We start from the raw sequence: 22737 nt of genomic DNA, 5'->3' as shown, positions 1-22737 counted from the left end.
TAACAATATGGTAGTACGTCAGTACGATAAGGAAACTAAATGAATGTTTGCATTGATGGTATATACATTTTTATTCACCCCGCCAACATGGATACACATTTTAAAAGATATATAGGGATTGATATCCTCTCATTCCTCAATGAACTATCCAGACATACAAAATATCAGAGTAGAGTAAGGAATACAGGTACATAATTTCACTCATTTCTTTGCCATCACCGTGGAATGTATGATTTAGCAACACGTAGTAATCAACTCAAAGCAACAATTAGAAAAGGAAAGACGCCACTCAACCCATTGTATCCTTTTTTCATCATTAGATTTGAGTCCAAGACGTTAATTTGTCATCCCATACACCATCTTTCTCCCATACACATTTTATCAGTTGGATTTTCTTCATTCTGAACAAAATCTCAACACAGATCAACTTCTTCCATCACTGGGGAAGGGTAGGCAGCTAGGAAACGCAATTATTTGACAAACATACATGTGGCAATAAAAAAAGAGAAAAACAATCGTATAGTTCAATTTGATGAAAACACGAATATAAGGCAAAGGTGTCCGCAACCGGTTAAAACCGCACAGATACTCGATCCACGTATGGAATATCTATCTTTTGGTAATATTTAAAATCACACCGTATAAAAAAAGTTAAAAATTTTCACCCATCTATGGCTGTACGTTTCGTTACTACTCCTTTCTGGTTCTCTTCGGTCGTGAAAGATTGACTTCCCGTCCTTCCTGTTTGGCATCTTTGGCTTCTTCTCCGCGCAGTTTGCGACCGCCAAGCTGAACTTGGCTTTGAGCCGTTAACTGAAGCGAAATGGCGTGCGTGTTGAGTTTCTCCGAGAGCAGTAGATCTTTGAGACCGGCCATTTTATGGCTGCGTAGGTACAATTTTGGTTTATTCATCATTTTCACCGGGCTGTCGGTTGAGGCAGCAGTCCCTGAAATAGTCAAAGTATGAAACGCTTGCGAGTCTGATCCGGTTTTTATATCCGAACCAAGGAAGAAGGCAGGGCTCAGAACTGTTCGACCACAGAGATCAGTGAGGGCGGCCAACGCCGTTGACCCTAACCGCGCCTTTTGCTCGGCGGCCTTGCCACAAACTTCACTATCAACTAGTCGCTCTTCCTTCTCTTCCTGCTCCTTCGCTAGCGGCCAGGGGAGGACAACTTGGTTGGCGTTGGCATCGAGATCTTCTCGTTGGAACTCGGCCTTGCCCACTATAAACCAAACACTCCAATAAACAACACAGCATGGCCAGCAAATTCGTTATCAAGACCCGCATGAGCGATCAATTGAATCGCACAAGCGGGTTGATCCATCACCAGAATATTCCTTGCAGGGTGTTTATTGCAACTTTCGGTTGTTAGGGATATTATTAATTTTGATTATTTACCTGGCGGTTTCATGGATGGCGTGTCTCCTTCTGTCATCTCGGAACATGAAATGACAACGTGTCGACGAACTTGGGAATCGAACTTGGAGATAGTGTTGACTAAAGGTTTGGCCCATCCTATATGAAGCACAGGTGTGCAACTTCCTTCTTCCCACTGACATATACCGTCGTAAAAACGAAGTAAGTGAGCGAAACACTCTGAATCTTTTAAAATTGAGCGGGCGCTGTGACCTGAGCCTTCCACCTTCATTACGAAAGGAATTAACTCATTGGCGATCTCGAGGAATTCCTACCATAAACAGCCATTATTAGCTATACGTTTAGATGTTTTTATTTACTAGCTTCACCTTATAGATTTCTTCGTCTTCTCGTGAATAGTTATAACTGAAAAAGAAAAAAGAAATGTAATGTAATTATTGATTCCAAAGGGTGGTTCATATGAAAATGACCAAAACCTGTGGCGACCATCTCACGGATTTGATCGCCACTAGGATTTTTCGATTCATAGCTATAAAAAAAATCCGCGACAAGTTTTTGTCGTTTTCATGTGAAATCACCCTAAACACTAAACAAAAATGTATTTAATAATAACCTTCGTATGGCGTCCGCCGCGTTAGCCCAGCTTTCTAGCGCTTCTTTGTACATTCGATTTCGATAGAAATAACCACCTTGGTAGGTGTAGGGGTAGACGTGACTATTACCATAACAGCGCCTCGCCACTTCAATAGCTTGACTGAAAAGTTGACCACAAGGACATCGTCCAGGCGTGGGGCTCAACTCTTCTAAGTCGGCCAGGTTTCCTAGATAGAAATAAGTAGTTATTTTAATTTTCTCCTATGTTGCAACATATGCAGATACAAGTGGTGAGGAAGAATCATACCAAGGGCCATGGGATAACGAGTAAGATGACCTGTATCATACAACACCCACAACAAGGATTGTTGTAATGAAGCAACTTCTAGACTGTCTGTGGTAGCAGTAATACTGGGATTGATTGACGAAACAAGTGAGGCAACCTCTGTAAATCTAGAACAAATGACAGGATTGCCTGATACATACAACCAAGATCTTGCTTGTATTCCAGGGTCTACAGGTTGACCTCTTTTGTCTTCATTACCTTTACCTATGTATAAAAAATTGCATTAAACAGATTCTAAGTTACACAAGATTTTTTAAAATCTACCATGCCATGTCACTTCTGCTGTTTCCTTGCCATCTGGTCCAAACATCACCCAGGCATGGTCTTCAGACAATGCTAAATGTACGTCATGGTAGCCAAGCACCTGGCAACCAGCAACCACAGCTAGGGCTACTCCAAAGCAATCCAATTTGTTTCCTAAACAATAAAAACAGTCAAATGTGGCTTCAAATTGCATTATCTTCTATTTAAATTTAGAGTAAGTAAATAATTTGTAAGTAATTTAGTTTAAGTACCTGTTAAATAGCTATACAAACTCTGCAAATGTGCCCGATCTTTATAATAACTTCTAGTTAATGTGTTCCAGATGACATCAGAAACTCTTTTTATAAGTTCTCGTGTTGCAAACTGTGGACAGCCATAATGAGTCAAATCTACTGAGCTTTTGATAACTGCTCTGAATTTGACATAAAGAGCTTCCACTGTTGACCACTCAATTTCTGGAAAATCATCTTCTCTTCTGATCGGTGCTATCGTAATAAGCTTTTCACTGGTTTCGTCAATCGCAGTTGGTAATACAGTTGACTTGGCGCCACCAAGAATTTGGTGATTACATGTGAGAGTATTTTCAATGCAGCCAACTATGATGGACAACAAAGCTAAATCTGGCTCGGTTGTTCTTTTAAGAATACTTTCGAATAAAGTTATAACGTTTGCAACGGTTTTTAATGGGAATAACTTTTTCTCATCGTCTGATAGCGACGCGTCGGGCGCCATTCCCATGCTGTTTTGTTGACTTGTTGTGCCGTCCTACTTTAGAACTAAAGCGCTGACAGCTTTCACTCGTTGTCTTAAATTGCGCTTTCACCATTTGTTTGTTATCCTTTCATCCACAAAACACAAACAGTACTATTGTAAATATTCTGTTAATATATATATATATATTTTGGGGGTGTCTTTGGAGGCTTTTAAAAACCTCAAATTAGGTTTACGTCACCGACTCACTCACTCAGTCACTCACGGCGCTCACGGACTCACCGTCATCTTATTTACGCTTTCATCTTTGAAATTTCACTTGGCAACATTGTAACTATTGTAACTAGGGTCCCCAGCATTTGATTTGAAAAATGGAACAAAGGGAGAAAACAACAGCAGAATTTGCAAAAATCTTCAAACTGCTGCTGTAAAAAAAAACAAAAAAACTGTCAGACTCATAAAGAAAAAAGAAAGAAAAACAAACTAAAGACCTATTTGTTAGAGTCAACTAAATTCATAGCTCAACTTCGTCTCTACTTTCGTTGAATAATTCAATAAGAATTCTCAACAGGTAGAAATTTCATGCAGCTACATTTTAGTCTTAAGTTTCATATTGCATTAAAACTTCTTTTCTCAACAGACTACCATGTAAGATGATAATGAACATTTAAGATGTCATTTACTTTACAAACCTATCATACTATATTTGTAACTTGTTGAAATCAGTTTTTTTTTATTCTTGTTTTTTTCCCATTTAGCAGCTACGAACCCCTTTATATTTCAGCAATATTTGATATCAATTGTGATTTTCGAAATTTCGAACAACGATCCGCAAATGCCAAGCTATTACAATGCAGAAACGGAACATCCTAGGTCGCATTTTCACAGAGAAAGCAATATTTGCAAGAGTAAGTAGTAGTTGTAAGAGATAAAAAAATAATAGATTTCTACACATGTACGCATAGTTCGTAACCGATATTTGTATTGCGATCATTGATAATTGTTAAATAACTCGAAATTCATAACCAAAGAAAAATTACACAAAAGCTTTGATTGACAGAACACGGTAGCCGTTATTTGCACCCTCGATTGTATCCATTTTTTTATAACATCATTTAAAATCCAACAGACTAATTTGATAAGGATCAAACACTGGAATTTTTCACTTCAATTATATCACCGTCTTCAACGGAATAAAATGAAAGAGGTCGAAGGTCGTTATCAAGAGGAATATATAGACCAGGATTCTATAATACACATTAATAATTGCATTAGGAGAAATATATTTTTTCTAAAAACCTATGAATTACATACCTTTGGGCTGTAGGAAAAAAAATTTAATTCAGAACTATCAAGTTCAAATAATCTGTGGATTAAAACTTTCAGTTTCTGAACTTCCATAGTCAAAGGAAGTTTCTTTGAAATCCTTTTGGTGCCCCGCTGTAGCTGAAGCACTGTAACATCAAAGTCACTAAATAAAAATTTTTCACATAATAATATTTTTCTTACTAATCAAATTATTCTTCAGAGTGGTTGGTTTCATTTCAAATTCGCCTGGCTCTGGTGGCCCATATTCTAAAAAAACCAACGAATGGAATAGTAAGAAAAATTAGAAGCGAAAACAACACGAGTTAACATTTAAATATGAAAAATGTAAAAGTTAGATTGAAACGATTGTACGGGCGAGTGTAGCCCAAAGACATAGATCTGTCAATCTAGGGATATTCTTCACCACATATACTATAGGAGAGTAGTATCTATACATAACTTGTGTTTGCAGTTTGTATATTCTTTCCTCTCCAATAAAAATAGAAAAAAAGGCTCAAAACTTACTTTGCACCAGGAATTTATAGCGAGGATGAATGGAATAAAAATCCCCCCTGCTTTGTTGTTCAGTTGATGAGCGCAGCTGGGACAAGGCAGTCAAATATTCTCTCCCGTTGTACTTAAGGTAATCTAGTTCTGCGCCACGTCGATCCACGCTTAAAATTTCAGAACCGTTGAGAATCTATTTTACTAATATCTATTAGATGGATAAACGACAGAAAAAAAATGCAAAGGAAAATATCACCTGCAGATGGCCAACTCTTGCGATAATCCACTGAGTAAACGTTTCATTGCTGGGGACTTCAAGACCCTGATTACCACACATTTTCAGATCGACTAACATGAGTAGTTTGTCCAATTCCGAAATATGTTGCCACTGATAATTCACAATTCAATGAAAGTTAAAATATAGAATTCAATCTACTTTAGAAAATAATTAATACCTGCGAAATTTTGTTGTTGGATAGGGAAAGTTTGGAGAGTTTAGAAAAAGATTTTTCTTTCACCTGGATGTTTTTCAAACCACATCCATAGAGGGATAGTTGCTCTAAGCTAAATATTAAATAAATTTGTGTCTTGAGATTGAATTGTGATGATAACTATAATTTAAAAAATAAACTTAAAAAAAATGTACCTGGGCAACTGTCCCAGCTTATTGACTTCTTCCCAATGTTCAATTTGATTTCCTTCAAGATTTAACACTCTTAGATGATTAAAAGTGTCATTATTCATAAATTCAAGACACGTAATATTGTTGTTAGGAACCTACATAGAAACTTCGGTACTTCAAAAGGTTTTAAGATGAAGTATATGTGTATGGTACCGCTAAAACCTCGACCATGGGCCACATTACAGAACACTGAACAATGTTCTTCCATGTGTAATCCATGTGGCTCATTTGCAACTGTATCAGGTTTTTTAAAGCTGATTTGAGTGTACCGGGATTCTCAGGAATTACCAGCTTATTATCACTAAAAAAAAATAATTACTTATAACATTTTGATACACCAGGTAGTAGATACCTTATACCTGATATTTAAAACTGTCAATCTTGCTAACTGATTTGAAACTGCTGCAACACCTTCCCATGAGTTAAATAGATTTGAAGACAGGTCTAATTCTTCAATGTTATGACAAATCTCTTTCAAATTATGCTCAGTATGGCTAATACACATATGATCCAGGACAGCAATCCTTAACTCCTGCAGGTTACTGTTGGAAAATTCTTAAGCAAATTAACAGACAATGCCCATATATAACAGACAACTACATACCTTTGTTTTTTGCCAACTTTTTCAAATCCCACAAGTTCCAGGAATGGTGCATTCATTTCATCTTTCAGCTCACTTATGAGTAACTTGTCTGCATAGTCATCTTTGGAACTCTCAAGGTATCTTTCCGAAAGAGCTTGACTGAACTCCAGACTAGGTTTGATTTTATTAACTCGAACAAATGAACCTGCATTAATTTTTCTATCCTTTTAATGAATATCAAATTGCAATTTTTTTTTTCCAAATAATACTTTGTCACGAAGTGCTGAATTCCTTCATGTGAACCACTGTGTTTTCCTCTTGAAGGGTCATCCCACTCAACACCAAGCCAATTTCCTTTTGTTGGAGGAACTTCTCCAACAAAAAGAACAGTTCCTCTGAATCCATCACATTCAACTCTTGTTCCTACCATATATTCCCTCTATAGTATTAAAAAAAAAGAGTACAACTGTTTCAGAAAACTGTCACATGGATTAAACAAAAAGAAGTTTCAGGTGTAAGCTTTCAAGATGTCGGCACAGAAGAACAAATCTGATACGAGCATCAATTAAAGCTGTAAACGGGGGAATTTCAGACTTACCATTCTAAAAGATTCAAATTTTCACTTGCGTTTTCAAAATAAAATGCGAGCTCCAATTCATGTAATCTGATGTCCAAAAACACAGATAAACCTCCAGATGGTCGATTGCAATATTATTACTAATTCTAAATCTTGAATCACTTCATGACTTCACTATGACGGATGAGGCATGAGGGATGATATGATTGAACACCAACTGGTGTCGGAAATTTGAACTGAATAAAACCTTGATTATTAGACTCCTAGATGGCATAGCTCGCAAAAGAGTTCGGGTAACCGAACCAAACCAAAAAAGAGAGAGGGTAACCAGAGACAGGTTGTGTTGCCTAACTCCTATCCGATTCATGATCGTTGATCGGTCTCTGCTGTCCCGCGCACGCGCCAGCACCTCCCACTCCCATGACTCCATGAGTTCCAGTCCAATCCCATCACTCCCATCCATGTTAAGGACTTTCAAGTTTCAAGCAGAAAATATAATAAATTTTGCTAGAATTTTGCTTGGGGATTCGCAAGTTTCGTAAAATTCGAAAAATTTGTGTAGGGTAAGTAAAAGCATTTTATTATTTCTGACGTCATACCCTGGTTCATTATAAATACAAAGAAATAACCGGTGATTGATAACCGGTAACGTTTCCCCTTATTCAGAATTTTTTTTTTTTTATTAGTTGAAACTCCATTTTAGGATGTTTATTTGTGGATGCATGTAAAATAGCTTCGCTGCTTTAGGCGCCATCAGTGATGACGCGTCAAAATGAGAAAAGGTGAAATGTTAAAATAAATATCAATAAATCAGAAATCAGGTTTCCCCATTATCGCCCATTATAGACAACTAGCATTCGGTGCCAGGGTCTGTATTATAAACATATAACTGACGTTTTTCTAAAGTCTACCACTAATGGAGTGTTTGAGTCCATGGTAGAATTAGAATCAGCTGTAGAAGCCTATTTGTATTACATACGAGCGATGCCGATGTTTGTTGTGGACTCGAGGAAACAACGAGACAATAACAATGTTGCAAACTGTCCTTTTTTCAACCGTTCTTTTTTTACTTCACGTTTGCCGAGGAGGAAGACGCAGCCTTGCGGTTTCCACCGATGATTCCGCTGAAAACCCTGCCGTCAGACATTTCCGGGCATTTCTTCAATCCAATTGTTTTATTTAAAAAATAAGTATTCCCAGCATACAGCATCCATGCTTAACGCGAATGGGGGGGGGGGGGGGGGTGTAGTGATACCAATAGGCCTATGCCCTATGGCTTCGGAAACCCTATATTACTATATTACTTATATGTAGTTATGCATAAAGCTCTTGGTGATACAACACGTATCTTTTAAAATTTATTTCTAGTGCAACCAGTGTGTTGTTGGGTTAACAATCGCGAACACTACCTCCGTTAATATTCATCACCCATCCTCTCTCAATCCTGAAAAATAAGGCCACTTTTACACCCGCTACCACGCGCTACCGTGTATGAAGATTGGCTTGCCATCACTAGACAGATGTGACGATTACCCTGTGTGGCACTGTGGCCTGTACAACGAAGTGTGTCGATGTCACAAAATAGAAAGCCATTCCACAAATATAAGAGAGTAAAATACTGTACTCTCTTTCGCTATATATATAAGCTATTTCGAAGAAAACTTAATTATAAATTAAAAAAAAACACGTTTTAAAAACAGATTCCGGTCATTGGCCTTTTTATTTTAGATGCTCTTCCTAGTTTCCATATGAACTCAAAGCCTTGCTCAACGCATAAACTTTAAAAGAAACCAGTTTGGTACTGTTGCTGTTAAAATTAGGTTACACAAGATTTCATTGTGAGATCTAAATTGCCCTGATTGGAACCGGCCGACCAAAGAAAAAGACACCATGTTTTGTATTGTTGCTCAATGCCGAGACGCACCGTGACGAAAAAATCCCGGAAAAAATAATAAAGGTTTATAGATATTTCCGAGTTATATTTTAAAATTAATTCTTATTGATCCACAGCAAAGATAAACTCAATTACACCAATAAAAAACCTTTTGGATTCAGTTGATAATTCAACCTATTAGCGAGAAGACAGAATCCCAAGCTAGAGGTTTTCCAAGGTTTTCAATAGTACAGTATGTATTGTCTTATTTTCCTTATTTGCGGAGTAGGGCCTATTATGCTGGGAGGTAACCTTTGCGCAAAGTGCATTCAATTGCCCATTCATAAAACCTATTTACCGAACTATATTTATACGCTACAGAAATTACTAATATTGATTTTATTTCCTGCAGGTAAACAAAAAACCACAAAACGACAAAAAACAAATAAATAAATAACAAAAACGAATAATGAAATCGTGCTTAAAATGAAGTATAAGGTCTAAAAATGAAATATTGTATACATACATAGATTTCCTGTAATTTATATCGACCAAGTTCAACGGGGAGGGGTCTCTATCCAGTTACTTTGCCCATTTTTGATCTGACAGAATTACAGTCACCGCGTTGTCGTGTCAGGATCTTGCGAGTATAAAAGAACGGAACATAAGGCAGCACCTGCAAAACAGTATACAAGCAAATCTGGTTTCTCGTAGTACTCGGATTGTTTTTGCAATACATTTATCTATACGCTCGGTTAAATTGTTATACATGAAGTGAATATGCATGCGTTTTTGTTATTTATAAGCTTCGCTTTTGTTTGCGATATCGTTTTAGCGGTGCCAACTACTTCAGGCACGATAACCGAAAAACAACTACGGCAGTTCCAAAGTTATCCATTTTTTAAACCATCAGGTAAATTTTTTAATTGACTACCACCGCAACATCTTTGTTTTGAGAGCTGAACTCTCCTACACGTAGTAGCCATAACTCATGCCAATGACCCAACAAATCAAAATGAAGAGAAAATAATTCGAAGAACAATCGCATTTAAAAAAAAAAAAAAATTCTAATAAAAGTCGTAATAATGGGTATTACGTGCACTAATAGAATATTTAATCGAATTCTAGCTAGTGTGCTGTTGCCTCGTCAAAATGTTTTCGGTCTATCGAACATTAATAGCGCCTTCAAGTTATTTTCACCATTAATCAGCGCTGCTCCGAGACCTAATTCAGAAAATCCTGATATGCTAATAAGGACCTTTAGCAGCTGTGAAAGTCGGGGTGGCCACTTGGGTAACTGCGTTCCCTCGGCGGTTTGCAACGCATACGGCGGACGTCCAAGTGGTTCTTGTGGAGCTTTAGCTGTGTGTTGTGTTCGTAAGTGACATCTTCGGATCTTTCTTCTTCACTGGTGATGGGTCTCTCATTATAGAAAAATTTACCTTATCAATGTATGAAGAAAACATTGTTCATCACGTTTATAAAACAACTTAAATAGCAAATTTTTTCCGAGGTCTTTCGTCAGCCTTTATAACGGTTGTTTTCAACGGTTTTCAATTTGAGTCTCTGATTTTTCACATATCTTTTATTTTATTATTTTTTTTTTAAGTTTTTGTTTCGAAATGTGGAGAGAAGATTACGTTGAACAACACTTATTGGCGAAATGCCCCTGCCGTTAGTTCGGATACTACATGTAGCCTAACCGTTGTGTTGGACAACAACCTTGTTGAGCAAAGAAGACGACGTTCTTGTCAAGTTCGGTACAATTTTTCCCTCATTCTTGATTTTAAATCATTTAAGAAATATGACGTCGGCTGATTCATTTCATCACGAATTATTACACATTTCTATATGAATATTCTAACTAATCATGATGAAAAAAAAAAACAGCTTGGATTTCAAAAGCTTCTCTATCGCTCAACCCAATGCGGCAACGGGACAATGTGATTCTGATTATTTTCAAGTCGGAGGTGCAGTAAACAAAGTGCCTGTTATTTGTGGCGATAATGAAGACCAACACAGTAGGAAAAATTTTTCTAATTATTATACAGTAGAATATTAATAATTATAAATAGCTTTGTTTAACACTTACTACGTTTAGTGTATTTGGAAGCACCATCATCGACTACTGAGTTTATGATGTTGCTAAAATTTGGCGTTTCGACTGTAATTCGCAAATGGGACATTCGGATTTCGTTGATTCCATGTGGCTCCGATGTTCTTGGTAAGGGGTGCTTGAGGAAGAACGACTGAATGAGGCAAGGTATTTTGAACTAGGCTACTAGTTTGGTTTTTTAAATCTTCCAACCATATAGCCCCAAGAGACTGCCTTCAGTACTTCACAAAACTTACTGGAATCGGCACAGTTAAGTCTTTTAATTGGAAGGATGCAGCCGGTATGCGCCAATTAGCTGAAATGGATTACAAAATATGTTTCCGAAATGAACTCATTAACAAACAGGTATATTGCCGTTTAGACGAAAAAGTACGTCAATATTTTACTTTAGTAGCATACAGTATACCACGCTATTTATAGCTAGTTGGTACTAAAGCTAGTAATAAATTAATATTTCCAGTCACAAAAAGCAATTAGAATTTGCTACACTCAGTGTGACACACAAACCGATGGTCGAAGCTTTCATCTTAGTGGTCTGGCAGACACATACTTTTCTAGCAATGGTGCCATTAATTGTCCTTCCGATTTCCTTCTTATCCCAAATGGATTTAATCCTCAATTTCCTACCGACGTCTCTGATCGATACTGTGGAGGCGCTCTAAATCCTGCTGTTGCTGAGGGGCCACCTGTTACAGTCTGCTGTAAGACATAGATTTTTTCGACTTAAAAAACCCATACAAAGTTTGAAAACGCAAGGGTGTTTTTCGCGGATTTGACATGATGTCTTGCAACAGTCATCGATTTTTCAAATCGCGAAATTATCTTTGTAACAAAAAGTTTCCTCACTGCTGTGTGAAAGAATATTTCTTCAATCCATTTCAGTAAATGTTTTAATTAATATTGATTTTAAATTTGTTTTATTGATTTAGCCACCACAAAGGATTTCAATATAATATATCACACAAATGACGTCGAAGGTGTTGCTGCGGTTGAAGAAAGAAATTCAGGATTTTGCCTTAATTATGAACAAAGAATAGCTTGAAAGTTTTTAATCAAATAATTTATTATTTATACCGAATTACCGATATCCATTTTTCATTTTCATGGGGTACACCGATATTTGAATTACTTTAAAATTGTCATTTGGCTGTCAACCCTGTCGTTTGTAATTTAAGGTATGACTGAATATGGCGTTGCCTTTGATCTTGTTACTAAACTATTTAGAAGAAATTATCGGAACAATTATTTTAATAAAGGATGTTATTTTTCTTATCTGGTAATGAAATTTTATGTTTCGCTTTCGATTGGCCTCATTTCTCAAGATCGCTCAAGATAAACTAAAAATAGAAAACTGCGAATTGTTTGTACTTTTTTCTATAGTTTTTTTTTGGTTACAACCAACTAATAAATCAAAAATTAATTGTATAATATAAGTAAAAAATAATAACCTGCCTACCATGGCACGGTATTTGGCTCACATGTATTTGATCGAAAATATCGAAAATATTTTAAAAAATCAAATTGCGATGATAATTTTTAAAATCGTTTTAAAAATTATTTTTACAAATATCGATATTTTTAAAATAAAACCAAAAAACAAATCAAAAAAATTTTGAAAATCTTTTTGGATGTTAAGTGAAAGACAAAGTTAAAATTTTTAAAAAGAAAATGAAAAATCAAATTCACTTAACTAGAGGGGATATCTTGTTGCGGCATCTGGCGGCAATCGTGCGAATTTCTCTACACTCGCTAGAGCAAGTATATAGGCTAATAAACCTATTTTATAACGAAAAATTAATAAAAAAGTGGTCGCTTGATCAAGATGATCAAGTGAATCAAGGTGCAAACACGACGAACTCTGATTGAAGTTAGCGGCACCCAGCATGCATAGATAGCGGTGGTCGTCATGACCGTGGCAAGAAGATGTCTGTTGTCTGCGTCTACATGTCGCCTGTCAAATTCGTGGCAGGCAACAAACAGCCGGGTACACATCACACGCATCTTATATGTTGTCTCGGAAGAAGATTATGAGAGTAGTCTATTCTAATTACACTTTGTTGTGTGCTCCTAAGAATGAGTGTCTGCTCTGCTGCAGTGCCGGTTAGCAACTCGCACACCTGCCACCAGATGCCGAGACAAGATATCCCAAGCAATTGAGTGAATTTGATTTTTCATTTAATTTTTTAAAAATTTTTTAACTTTGTCTTTCACTTAACATTTTTATGGGGTACCAAATGATCATTTTTTTTGAATTTTTTTTCTAAAAATCGATTTACAATTTGAAATTGAAAATCAATTTGAAAAACGCTTTGCAAATTAAAAACGAAGTTAAAAAATTAATTAATATTGAAACAAATCTTGAAATTAATTTCAAAAATCAAAATAATTTTGAAAGTAAACTCAAAAATAAAAATCAAAAAGTTGTCGCATTTGAATTTGAAAACCAAATATGAATAATGAACAGTAAATTTAGTTTTATTCAACTGGTCAGGATGGTGGCGCCACGAGGCGACGTCTAATGATATCTATCTGTTGCATATGCGGAATAAATCCGCATTCTTCAATACGGCATAGCAATAGAGCGTGGCTAAGCATGTGAAGCTGCTGACACTGCTAGCAGCTGCTAGTTCTTCCATGGGAGACCTAACCTACCTAACCTCTCCATACCCCCTGGTTCTTCGTATAAAAATGGATTCTTTTCAAAAATTAAATTCATTTTTCAATTTCAAAATTTGTCATGAATATTATTTTTTATTTGAAATAATGTTGTTTTTTCATTTTGATTTTGTTTCCATTTTTAATTTTAGAGTTTACTTTCAAAATTATTTTGATTTTTGAAATTAATTTCGAATTTTGTTTCAATATTGATTAATTTTTTAACTTCGTTTTTAATTTGCAAAGCGTTTTTCAAATTGATTTTCAATTTCAAATTGTAAATCGATTATTATAAAAAAAAATTAAAAAAAATGATCATTTGGTACCCCATATTTTTATGGGGTGCGAAACTATGGGGTGCGGATTGAACACTTTTTCCAAAAAAACTTTTCAAAAATCGATTACCATATTTGATCTGAAAACAAATTGATAATCGATTCGAATATTGAAACCAAGTTGAAAATAAATTCAAAAATTGAAAATGTTTTGAAATTGATTTCATAAATTGAAAATGATTTTGAAAAATGAAAATGATTTCGAAAAACTAAAATGAATTTGAAAAACTAAAATGATTTCGAAAAATGAAAACGAATTTGAAAAATGAAAATGAACTTGAAAAATGAAAATGAACTTGAATATCCATACAATTTCGGGAGTGCGATATGACACCACCCTACTCTATCCCCAGCTCTCTCCGGATGCTATAGCCACCCCGAGACAACCGACTAGCCATTGATGGCTATGTCGCTGATTCCAGCCAGCAAGGCCGTCAGCGATACTGTCAGCCCTTGCCGGGAGGTGCTGGCCACCGCTGCCGCCACAACGGCCGCCGCTAAAGTCTCTCTCGACCGCAGGCCGAGTATTACCCTACACAAAAATAGATTACACGATCCAACGTGAAAAGTTTCATGTTCCTGCAGTAAATGACACACAGCCTAACCAGCAACGATGAAGACGGAACGGCCGAATGGGTGGCTTTCACCTGAGAAAAGTTCCAGTCACGCCTCGGTATGACGTTCTCGCGAAGTTCTCGTCATTCCACTAACTGCCAACTGCCCGGAAAGAAGTGTTCTGGTACGTTTCGCTGGATAGGCCTATGCGTCCTGTACTGCTGCGATACTCTGCCGTTCAATCCGACGAGAAGAAGAAGGCGGACCTTCTTGCTGACGTGGATCCTCATGTTGGTGCTGGCCCTGCTGGAAATTATCCGCTATCTAAGCGGATTGGGGAGCTGGACTTCTCTATTGTCTCTACGTCTTTGCCATGTGGTCCACTTGCGCCGGAAGTGTTACCTACCCGATACTCTACGGCATTTATATACAATTGGGCCATTTCCAAGGAAGAGCTCATTGGAAGGATGGCTCTGTCTCAGCTGCAGCGACGGATTGAACACCAAAAATTGGCGCAACGTCTATCTTTTCTACCATCATGGAGGCAGCGGACATGGCGGTGGAGGCCAAAGAAGAGGATCCAAATAGTCATGTTGCTCATGTCCGTTTCAACAGAAAAGCTTTTTTTTCATGGCCGGCCTCAAATAAAAGTAGTCGTATAGGAACATGAAACTTTTCACGTTGGATCGTGTAATCTATTTTTGTGTAGAATACTCGGCCTGCGGTCGAGAGAGACTTTAGCGGCGGCCGTTGTGGCGGCAGCGGTGGCCAGCACCGCCCGGCAAGGGCTGACAGTATCGCTGACGGCCTTGCTGGCTGGAATCAGCGACATAGCCATCAATGGCTAGTCGGTTGTCTCGGGGTGGCTATAGCATCCGGAGAGAGCTGGGGATAGAGTAGGGTGGTGTCATATCGCACTCCCGAAATTGTATGGATATTCAAGTTCATTTTCATTTTTCAAGTTCATTTTCATTTTTCAAATTCGTTTTCATTTTTCGAAATCATTTTAGTTTTTCAAATTCATTTTAGTTTTTCGAAATCATTTTCATTTTTCAAAATCATTTTCAATTTATGAAATCAATTTCAAAACATTTTCAATTTTTGAATTTATTTTCAACTTGGTTTCAATATTCGAATCGATTATCAATTTGTTTTCAGATCAAATATGGTAATCGATTTTTGAAAAGTTTTTTTGGAAAAAGTGTTCAATCCGCACCCCATACGAAACTATGGGGTGCGGATTGAACACTTTTTCCAAAAAAACTTTTCAAAAATCGATTACCATATTTGATCTGAAAACAAATTGATAATCGATTCGAATATTGAAACCAAGTTGAAAATAAATTCAAAAATTGAAAATGTTTTGAAATTGATTTCATAAATTGAAAATGATTTTGAAAAATGAAAATGATTTCGAAAAACTAAAATGAATTTGAAAAACTAAAATGATTTCGAAAAATGAAAACGAATTTGAAAAATGAAAATGAACTTGAAAAATGAAAATGAACTTGAATATCCATACAATTTCGGGAGTGCGATATGACACCACCCTACTCTATCCCCAGCTCTCTCCGGATGCTATAGCCACCCCGAGACAACCGACTAGCCATTGATGGCTATGTCGCTGATTCCAGCCAGCAAGGCCGTCAGCGATACTGTCAGCCCTTGCCGGGCGGTGCTGGCCACCGCTGCCGCCACAACGGCCGCCGCTAAAGTCTCTCTCGACCGCAGGCCGAGTATTACCCTACACAAAAATAGATTACACGATCCAACGTGAAAAGTTTCATGTTCCTGCAGTAAATGACACACAGCCTAACCAGCAACGATGAAGACGGAACGGCCGAATGGGTGGCTTTCACCTGAGAAAAGTTCCAGTCACGCCTCGGTATGACGTTCTCGCGAAGTTCTCGTCATTCCACTAACTGCCAACTGCCCGGAAAGAAGTGTTCTGGTACGTTTCGCTGGATAGGCCTATGCGTCCTGTACTGCTGCGATACTCTGCCGTTCAATCCGACGAGAAGAAGAAGGCGGACACGCCTTCTTGCTGACGTGGATCCTCATGTTGGTGCTGGCCCTGCTGGAAATTATATCCGCTATCTAAGCGGATTGGGGAGCTGGACTTCTCTATTGTCTCTACGTCTTTGCCATGTGGTCCACTTGCGCCGGAAGTGTTACCTACCCGATACTCTACGGCATTTATATACAATTGGGCCATTTCCAAGGAAGAGCTCATTGGAAGGATGGCTCTGTCTCAGCTGCAGCGACGGATTGAACACCAAAAATTGGCGCAACGTCTATCTTTTCTACCATCATGGAGGCAGCGGACATGGCGGTGGAGGCCAAAGAAGAGGATCCAAATAGTCATGTTGCTCATGTCCGTTTCAACAGAAAAGCTTTTTTTTCATGGCCGGCCTCAAATAAAAGTAGTCGTATAGGAACATGAAACTTTTCACGTTGGATCGTGTAATCTATTTTTGTGTAGGGTAATACTCGGCCTGCGGTCGAGAGAGACTTTAGCGGCGGCCGTTGTGGCGGCAGCGGTGGCCAGCACCGCCCGGCAAGGGCTGACAGTATCGCTGACGGCCTTGCTGGCTGGAATCAGCGACATAGCCATCAATGGCTAGTCGGTTGTCTCGGGGTGGCTATAGCATCCGGAGAGAGCTGGGGATAGAGTAGGGTGGTGTCATATCGCACTCCCGAAATTGTATGGATATTCAAGTTCATTTTCATTTTTCAAGTTCATTTTCATTTTTCAAATTCGTTTTCATTTTTCGAAATCATTTTAGTTTTTCAAATTCATTTTAGTTTTTCGAAATCATTTTCATTTTTCAAAATCATTTTCAATTTATGAAATCAATTTCAAAACATTTTCAATTTTTGAATTTATTTTCAACTTGGTTTCAATATTCGAATCGATTATCAATTTGTTTTCAGATCAAATATGGTAATCGATTTTTGAAAAGTTTTTTTGGAAAAAGTGTTCAATCCGCACCCCATACGAAACGAACACTTTTTCCAATTTTTTTTTTCAAAAATCGATTACTAAATTTGATTTAAAAAAAATTGATAATCGATTTGAATATTGAAATCAAGTTGAAAATAGATTCAAAAATTAAAAATCTTTTGAAAACGAATTTGAAAAATGAAAATGAACTTGAAAAATGAATATTAATTTGAAAAACTAAATGAATTTGAAAAGTGAAAATGAATTTTATCAAAAGTGAAAACGAATTTGAAAAATGAAAATGAACTTGAATATCCATACAATTTCGGGAGTGCGATATGACACCACTCTACTCTATCCCCAGCTCTCTCCATAGCCACCCCGAGACAACCGACTAGCCATTGATGGCTATGTCGCTGATTCCAGCCAGCTAGGCCGTCAGCGATACTGTCAGCCCTTGCCGGGCGATGCTGGCCACCGCTGCCGCCACAACGGCCGCCGCTGAAGTCTCTCTCGACCGCAGGCCGAGTATTACCCTACACAAAAATAGGTTACACGATCCAACGTGTGAAAAGTTTCATGTTCCTATACGACTACTTTTATTTGAGGCCGGCCATGAAAAAAAAGCTTTTATGTTGAAACGGACATGAGCAACATGACCATTTGGATCCTCTTCTTTGGCCTCCACCATCATGTCCGCTGCCTCCATTATGGTAGAAAAGATAGACATTGCGCCAATTTTTGGTGTTCAATCCGTCGCTGCAGCTGAGACAGAGCCATCCTTCCAATGAGCTCTTCCTTGGAAATGGCCCAATTGTATATAAATGCCGTAGAGTATCGGGTAGGTAACACTTCCGACGCACTTGGACCACATGGCAAAGACGTAGAGACAATAGAGAAGTCCAGCTCCCCAATCCGCTTAGATAGCGGATAATTTCCAGCAGGGCCAGCACCGGCCAGCACCAACATGAGGATCCACGTCAGTAAGAAGGCGTGGCCGCCTTCTGGCCTTCTTCTTCTCGTCGGATATAATCGGATTGAACGGCAGAGTATCGCAGCAGTACAGGACGCATAGGCCTATCCAGCGAAATGTACCAGAACACTTCTTTCCGGGCAATTGGCAGTTAGTGGAATGACGAGAACTTCGCGAGAACGTCACACCGAGGCGTGACTGGAACTTTTCTCAGGTGAAAGCCGGTCCCGTTCGGCCGTTCCGTCTTCATCGTTGCTGGGTAGGCTGTGTGTCATTTACTGCAGGAACATGAAACTTTTCACACGTTGGATCGTGTAACCTATTTTAGTGTAGGGTAATACTCGGCCTGTGGTCGAGAGAGACTTCAGCGGCGGCCGTTGTGGCGGCAGCGGTGGCCAGCATCGCCCGGCAAGGGCTGACAGTATCGCTTACGGCCTAGCTGGCTGGAATCAGCGACATAGCCATCAATGGCTAGTCGGTTGTCTCGGGGTGGCTATGGAGAGAGCTGGGGATAGAGTAGAGTGGTGTCATATCGCACTCCCGAAATTGTATGGATATTCAAGTTCATTTTCATTTTTCAAATTCGTTTTCACTTTTGATAAAATTCATTTTCACTTTTCAAATTCATTTAGTTTTTCAAATTAATATTCATTTTTCAAGTTCATTTTCATTTTTCAAATTCGTTTTCAAAAGATTTTTAATTTTTGAATCTATTTTCAACTTGATTTCAATATTCAAATCGATTATCAATTTTTTTTAAATCAAATTTAGTAATCGATTTTTGAAAAACATTTTTGGAAAAAGTGTTCGTTTCGCACTCCATAGGATTTGCCGATTATTTAGGATTTGATCAAATCTTAAAAATAAAAAGAATTTCAAATCCAAATCAAATCCAAATGAAAATATAAAAAAAATTTCAAATCAAATCGGTTAAATCGGAAAAAAAAATCTAATTAAAAAAATCGGTTAAATTTAAATTCTAAAAAAATCTAAATCCAAATCAAATCTAAATAAATTAAAACCAAAATTCGGAAATATGTTTATTGCAAGTTATGAAGTTTTATATGGGGTACCAATATGGGGTACCAAAGTATCATTTTTTTGAATTTTTTTTCTGAAAATCGATTTACAATTTGAAATAGAAAATCAATGGAGTAGTTGGACATCCTGCGTTGTGCATTCTCCGCAAATGCGAAAATCTCATTTGTGTCCAACTCGGTCTGTGTCGCCTACAGCGTCTTATGGGAAAACCAACTTCTCCTCGGTTAAAAAATTGTTTTCTTATCTATGACTCTGATTTTCCCCCCTTTTCTTCCTAACAGTTAATACTTTATTCATTTCTCTATTACCTAATTTTTATTTCTATCCCCAATTCAATCTGGTTTATTTTTAATTAATTTTTTTTGTGACTGGTTTTTTTGTTCGTCTCCTGTAGCAGACGTTTCTAGACAGAATCGACCACGCTACGAACGAAATTCTTCTGCTACAGGAGACAACAAAAAAACCAGTCACAAACAAAAATTAATTAAAAATTAACCAGATGGAATTGGGGATAGAAATAAAAATTAGGTAATAGAGAAATGAATAAAGTATTCACTGTTAGGAAGAAAAGGGGGGAAATCAAAGTTCTAGGTAAAAAAACAACTTTTTTAACGGGAAGAAGTTGGTTTTCCCATAAGACGCTGTAGGCGACACACAGTCACACACCAGCTTGGACACAAATGAGATTTTCGCATTTGCGGAGAATGCGCAACGCAGGATGTCCAACTACTCCATTTGAAAAACGCTTTGCAAATAAAAAACGAAGTTAAGAAATTAATCAATATTGAAACAAAATTCGAATTTCATTTCAAAAATCAAAATAATTTTGAAAGTAAACTCAAAAATTAAAATGGAAACTAATAACCAAATAAAAAATTAAAAAACAACATGATTATTCCAAATAAAAATAATATTCGTAACAAATTTTAAATTGAAAAATGAATTTAATTTTAACTCGAAAATCAAAATCAATTATTGAATTGAATTCAAAAATCAAAAAGTTGTCGCATTTGCACTTGAAAACCAAATATGAATCAGAGATAAGGGGCGTATCAAGTAAGTTATCCGAGCAATCGCGATGCCATAAGCATACACGGGAAATTTAGTTTGATGAACTGATTCCCGGTAGAGGGAAGAGACTTTTTCCAATTTTTTTTTCAAAAATCGATTACTAAATTTGATTTTAAAAAAATTGATAATCGATTTGAATATTGAAATCAAGTTGAAAATAGATTCAAAAATTAAAAATCTTTTGAAAACAAATTTGAAAAATGAAAATGAACTTGAAAAATGAATATTAATTTTAAAAACTAAATGAATTTTAAAAAGTGAAAATGAATTTTATCAAAAGTGAAAACGAATTTGAAAAATGAAAATGAACTTGAATATCCATACAATTTCGGGAGTGCGATATGACACCACTCTACTCTATCCCCAGCTCTCTCCATAGCCACCCCGAGACAACCGACTAGCCATTGATGGCTATGTCGCTGATTCCAGCCAGCTAGGCCGTCAGCGATACTGTCAGCCCTTGCCGGGCGATGCTGGCCACCGCTGCCGCCACAACGGCCGCCGCTGAAGTCTCTCTCGACCGCAGGCCGAGTATTACCCTACACAAAAATAAGTTACACGATCCAACGTGTGAAAAGTTTCATGTTCCTGCAGTAAATGACACACAGCCTACCCAGCAACGATGAAGACGGAACGGCCGGATTTGACGATTATTTAGGATTTGATCAAATCTTAAAAATAAAAAGAATTTCAAATCCAAATCAAATCCAAATGAAAATATAAAAAAAATTTCAAATCAAATCGGTTAAATCGGAAAAAAAAATCAAATTAAAAAAATCGGTTAAATTTAAATTCTAAAAAAATCTAAATCCAAATCAAATCTAAATAAATTAAAACCAAAATTCGGAAATATGTTTATTGCAAGTTATGAAGTTTTATATGGGGTACCAATATGGGGTACCAAAGTATCATTTTTTTGAATTTTTTTTCTGAAAATCGATTTACAATTTGAAATAGAAAATCAATGGAGTAGTTGGACATCCTGCGTTGTGCATTCTCCGCAAATGCGAAAATCTCATTTGTGTCCAACTCGGTCTGTGTCGCCTACAGCGTCTTATGGGAAAACCAACTTCTCCTCGGTTAAAAAATTGTTTTCTTATCTATGACTCTGATTTTCCCCCCTTTTCTTCCTAACAGTTAATACTTTATTCATTTCTCTATTACCTAATTTTTATTTCTATCCCCAATTCAATCTGGTTTATTTTTAATTAATTTTTTTTGTGACTGGTTTTTTTGTTCGTCTCCTGTAGCAGACGTTTCTAGACAGAATCGACCACGCTACGAACGAAATTCTTCTGCTACAGGAGACAAAAAAAAACCAGTCACAAACAAAAATTAATTAAAAATTAACCAGATGGAATTGGGGATAGAAATAAAAATTAGGTAATAGAGAAATGAATAAAGTATTCACTGTTAGGAAGAAAAGGGGGGAAATCAAAGTTATAGGTAAAAAAACAACTTTTTTAACGGGAAGAAGTTGGTTTTCCCATTCCCATCAAAAGTGACAAAAATTGATATAATTCTTCTTAATGATCTTAATCTTTATTTAAAAATTAATCTTAATGAGAAACACTTATATTTAATATGAAAACATGTTTTAGGCGAGGTGGTATCAATATACGGGCAGCATACTCTCATGCAAGTCGTTCTCCTCTAGCTTCCTTTGCCAAAATTCAAACAAGCCGCCTCACAACCAGTACGTGCGAGGGGGAATTGCTGACAATTCGTCCGCTAATGATGAAGGGAGGGCATTATCCACTAGATGGCGCGCAGAAAAGTGTCATGGCCACTTTAACACGACAGTGTCCCATCTTATCTTTGATATGAATACTGAACAGAAAATTTACTTTTATTCAACTGGTCAGGACGGGTCCACGAGGCGACGTCTAATGATGTCTATCTGTTGCATATGCGCATATGCGGACTGCTAGTTCTTCGTACACAAATGGATCCTTTTCAAAATTTTCAAAATTTGGTTGCCAATGTGCCCGTTATTCAGTCAATTGTCGGGGCAGCCATCAATTTCCTCCAAGAAATTGTTAGCCAGCCCCAGCCAGGTAAACTTTTTTTTAGTAAGCAGTCAGCAGTCTTGCAAAATCTTATTATTTGAGAGTAAAACATACAATATTGTGTTACGATCCACATTCAATTTCCATAACTCACACCTGAAATGCTTCGAATCTAGAGTGTAAGTCTGCTTGGACCTACTTTCACACTTCAT

The 22737-nt window shown here is 37.2% G+C and overlaps 2 protein-coding genes across 3 annotated transcripts; one reads left to right on the top strand and one right to left on the bottom strand.

Annotated features, from left to right (window-relative positions):
• Positions 1-52: 52 nt before the first annotated feature.
• On the bottom strand, positions 53-7165 carry LOC124342141. The gene is made up of 18 exons (XM_046795110.1): positions 6975-7165; positions 6646-6815; positions 6398-6595; positions 6153-6335; positions 5947-6094; positions 5758-5888; positions 5567-5675; positions 5368-5499; positions 5130-5304; positions 4806-4871; positions 4611-4750; positions 2837-3350; positions 2586-2738; positions 2283-2525; positions 1995-2202; positions 1750-1786; positions 1403-1691; positions 53-1226 (listed from the first exon to the last, which is right to left on the bottom strand). The coding sequence occupies exons 1-18, from the start codon at positions 6975-6977 to the stop codon at positions 691-693; spliced, it is 3435 nt and encodes a 1144-aa protein (XP_046651066.1). The 5' UTR covers positions 6978-7165; the 3' UTR covers positions 53-690.
• Positions 7166-9484: 2319 nt separating this feature from the next.
• Positions 9485-12305, top strand: LOC124341867. 2 transcript variants are annotated; one of them, XM_046794818.1, is made up of 8 exons: positions 9485-9739; positions 9955-10203; positions 10436-10586; positions 10717-10847; positions 10928-11050; positions 11142-11311; positions 11403-11643; positions 11872-12305. In XM_046794818.1, the coding sequence occupies exons 1-8, from the start codon at positions 9607-9609 to the stop codon at positions 11982-11984; spliced, it is 1311 nt and encodes a 436-aa protein (XP_046650774.1). In that variant the 5' UTR covers positions 9485-9606; the 3' UTR covers positions 11985-12305. The 2 variants fall into 2 exon arrangements, with proteins under 2 accessions (XP_046650774.1, XP_046650775.1); XM_046794819.1 differs by having other exon boundaries at positions 9487-9739; positions 11142-11287.
• The last annotated feature ends 10432 nt before the right edge of the window (positions 12306-22737 follow it).

This window comes from Daphnia pulicaria, chromosome 6, assembly GCF_021234035.1.
Source record: "Daphnia pulicaria isolate SC F1-1A chromosome 6, SC_F0-13Bv2, whole genome shotgun sequence".
In the NCBI taxonomy this organism is placed as follows: domain Eukaryota; kingdom Metazoa; phylum Arthropoda; class Branchiopoda; order Diplostraca; family Daphniidae; genus Daphnia; species Daphnia pulicaria.
The sequence above is the reverse complement of the archived record's forward strand: the minus strand, read 5'-3'. Positions and strand labels throughout refer to the sequence as shown.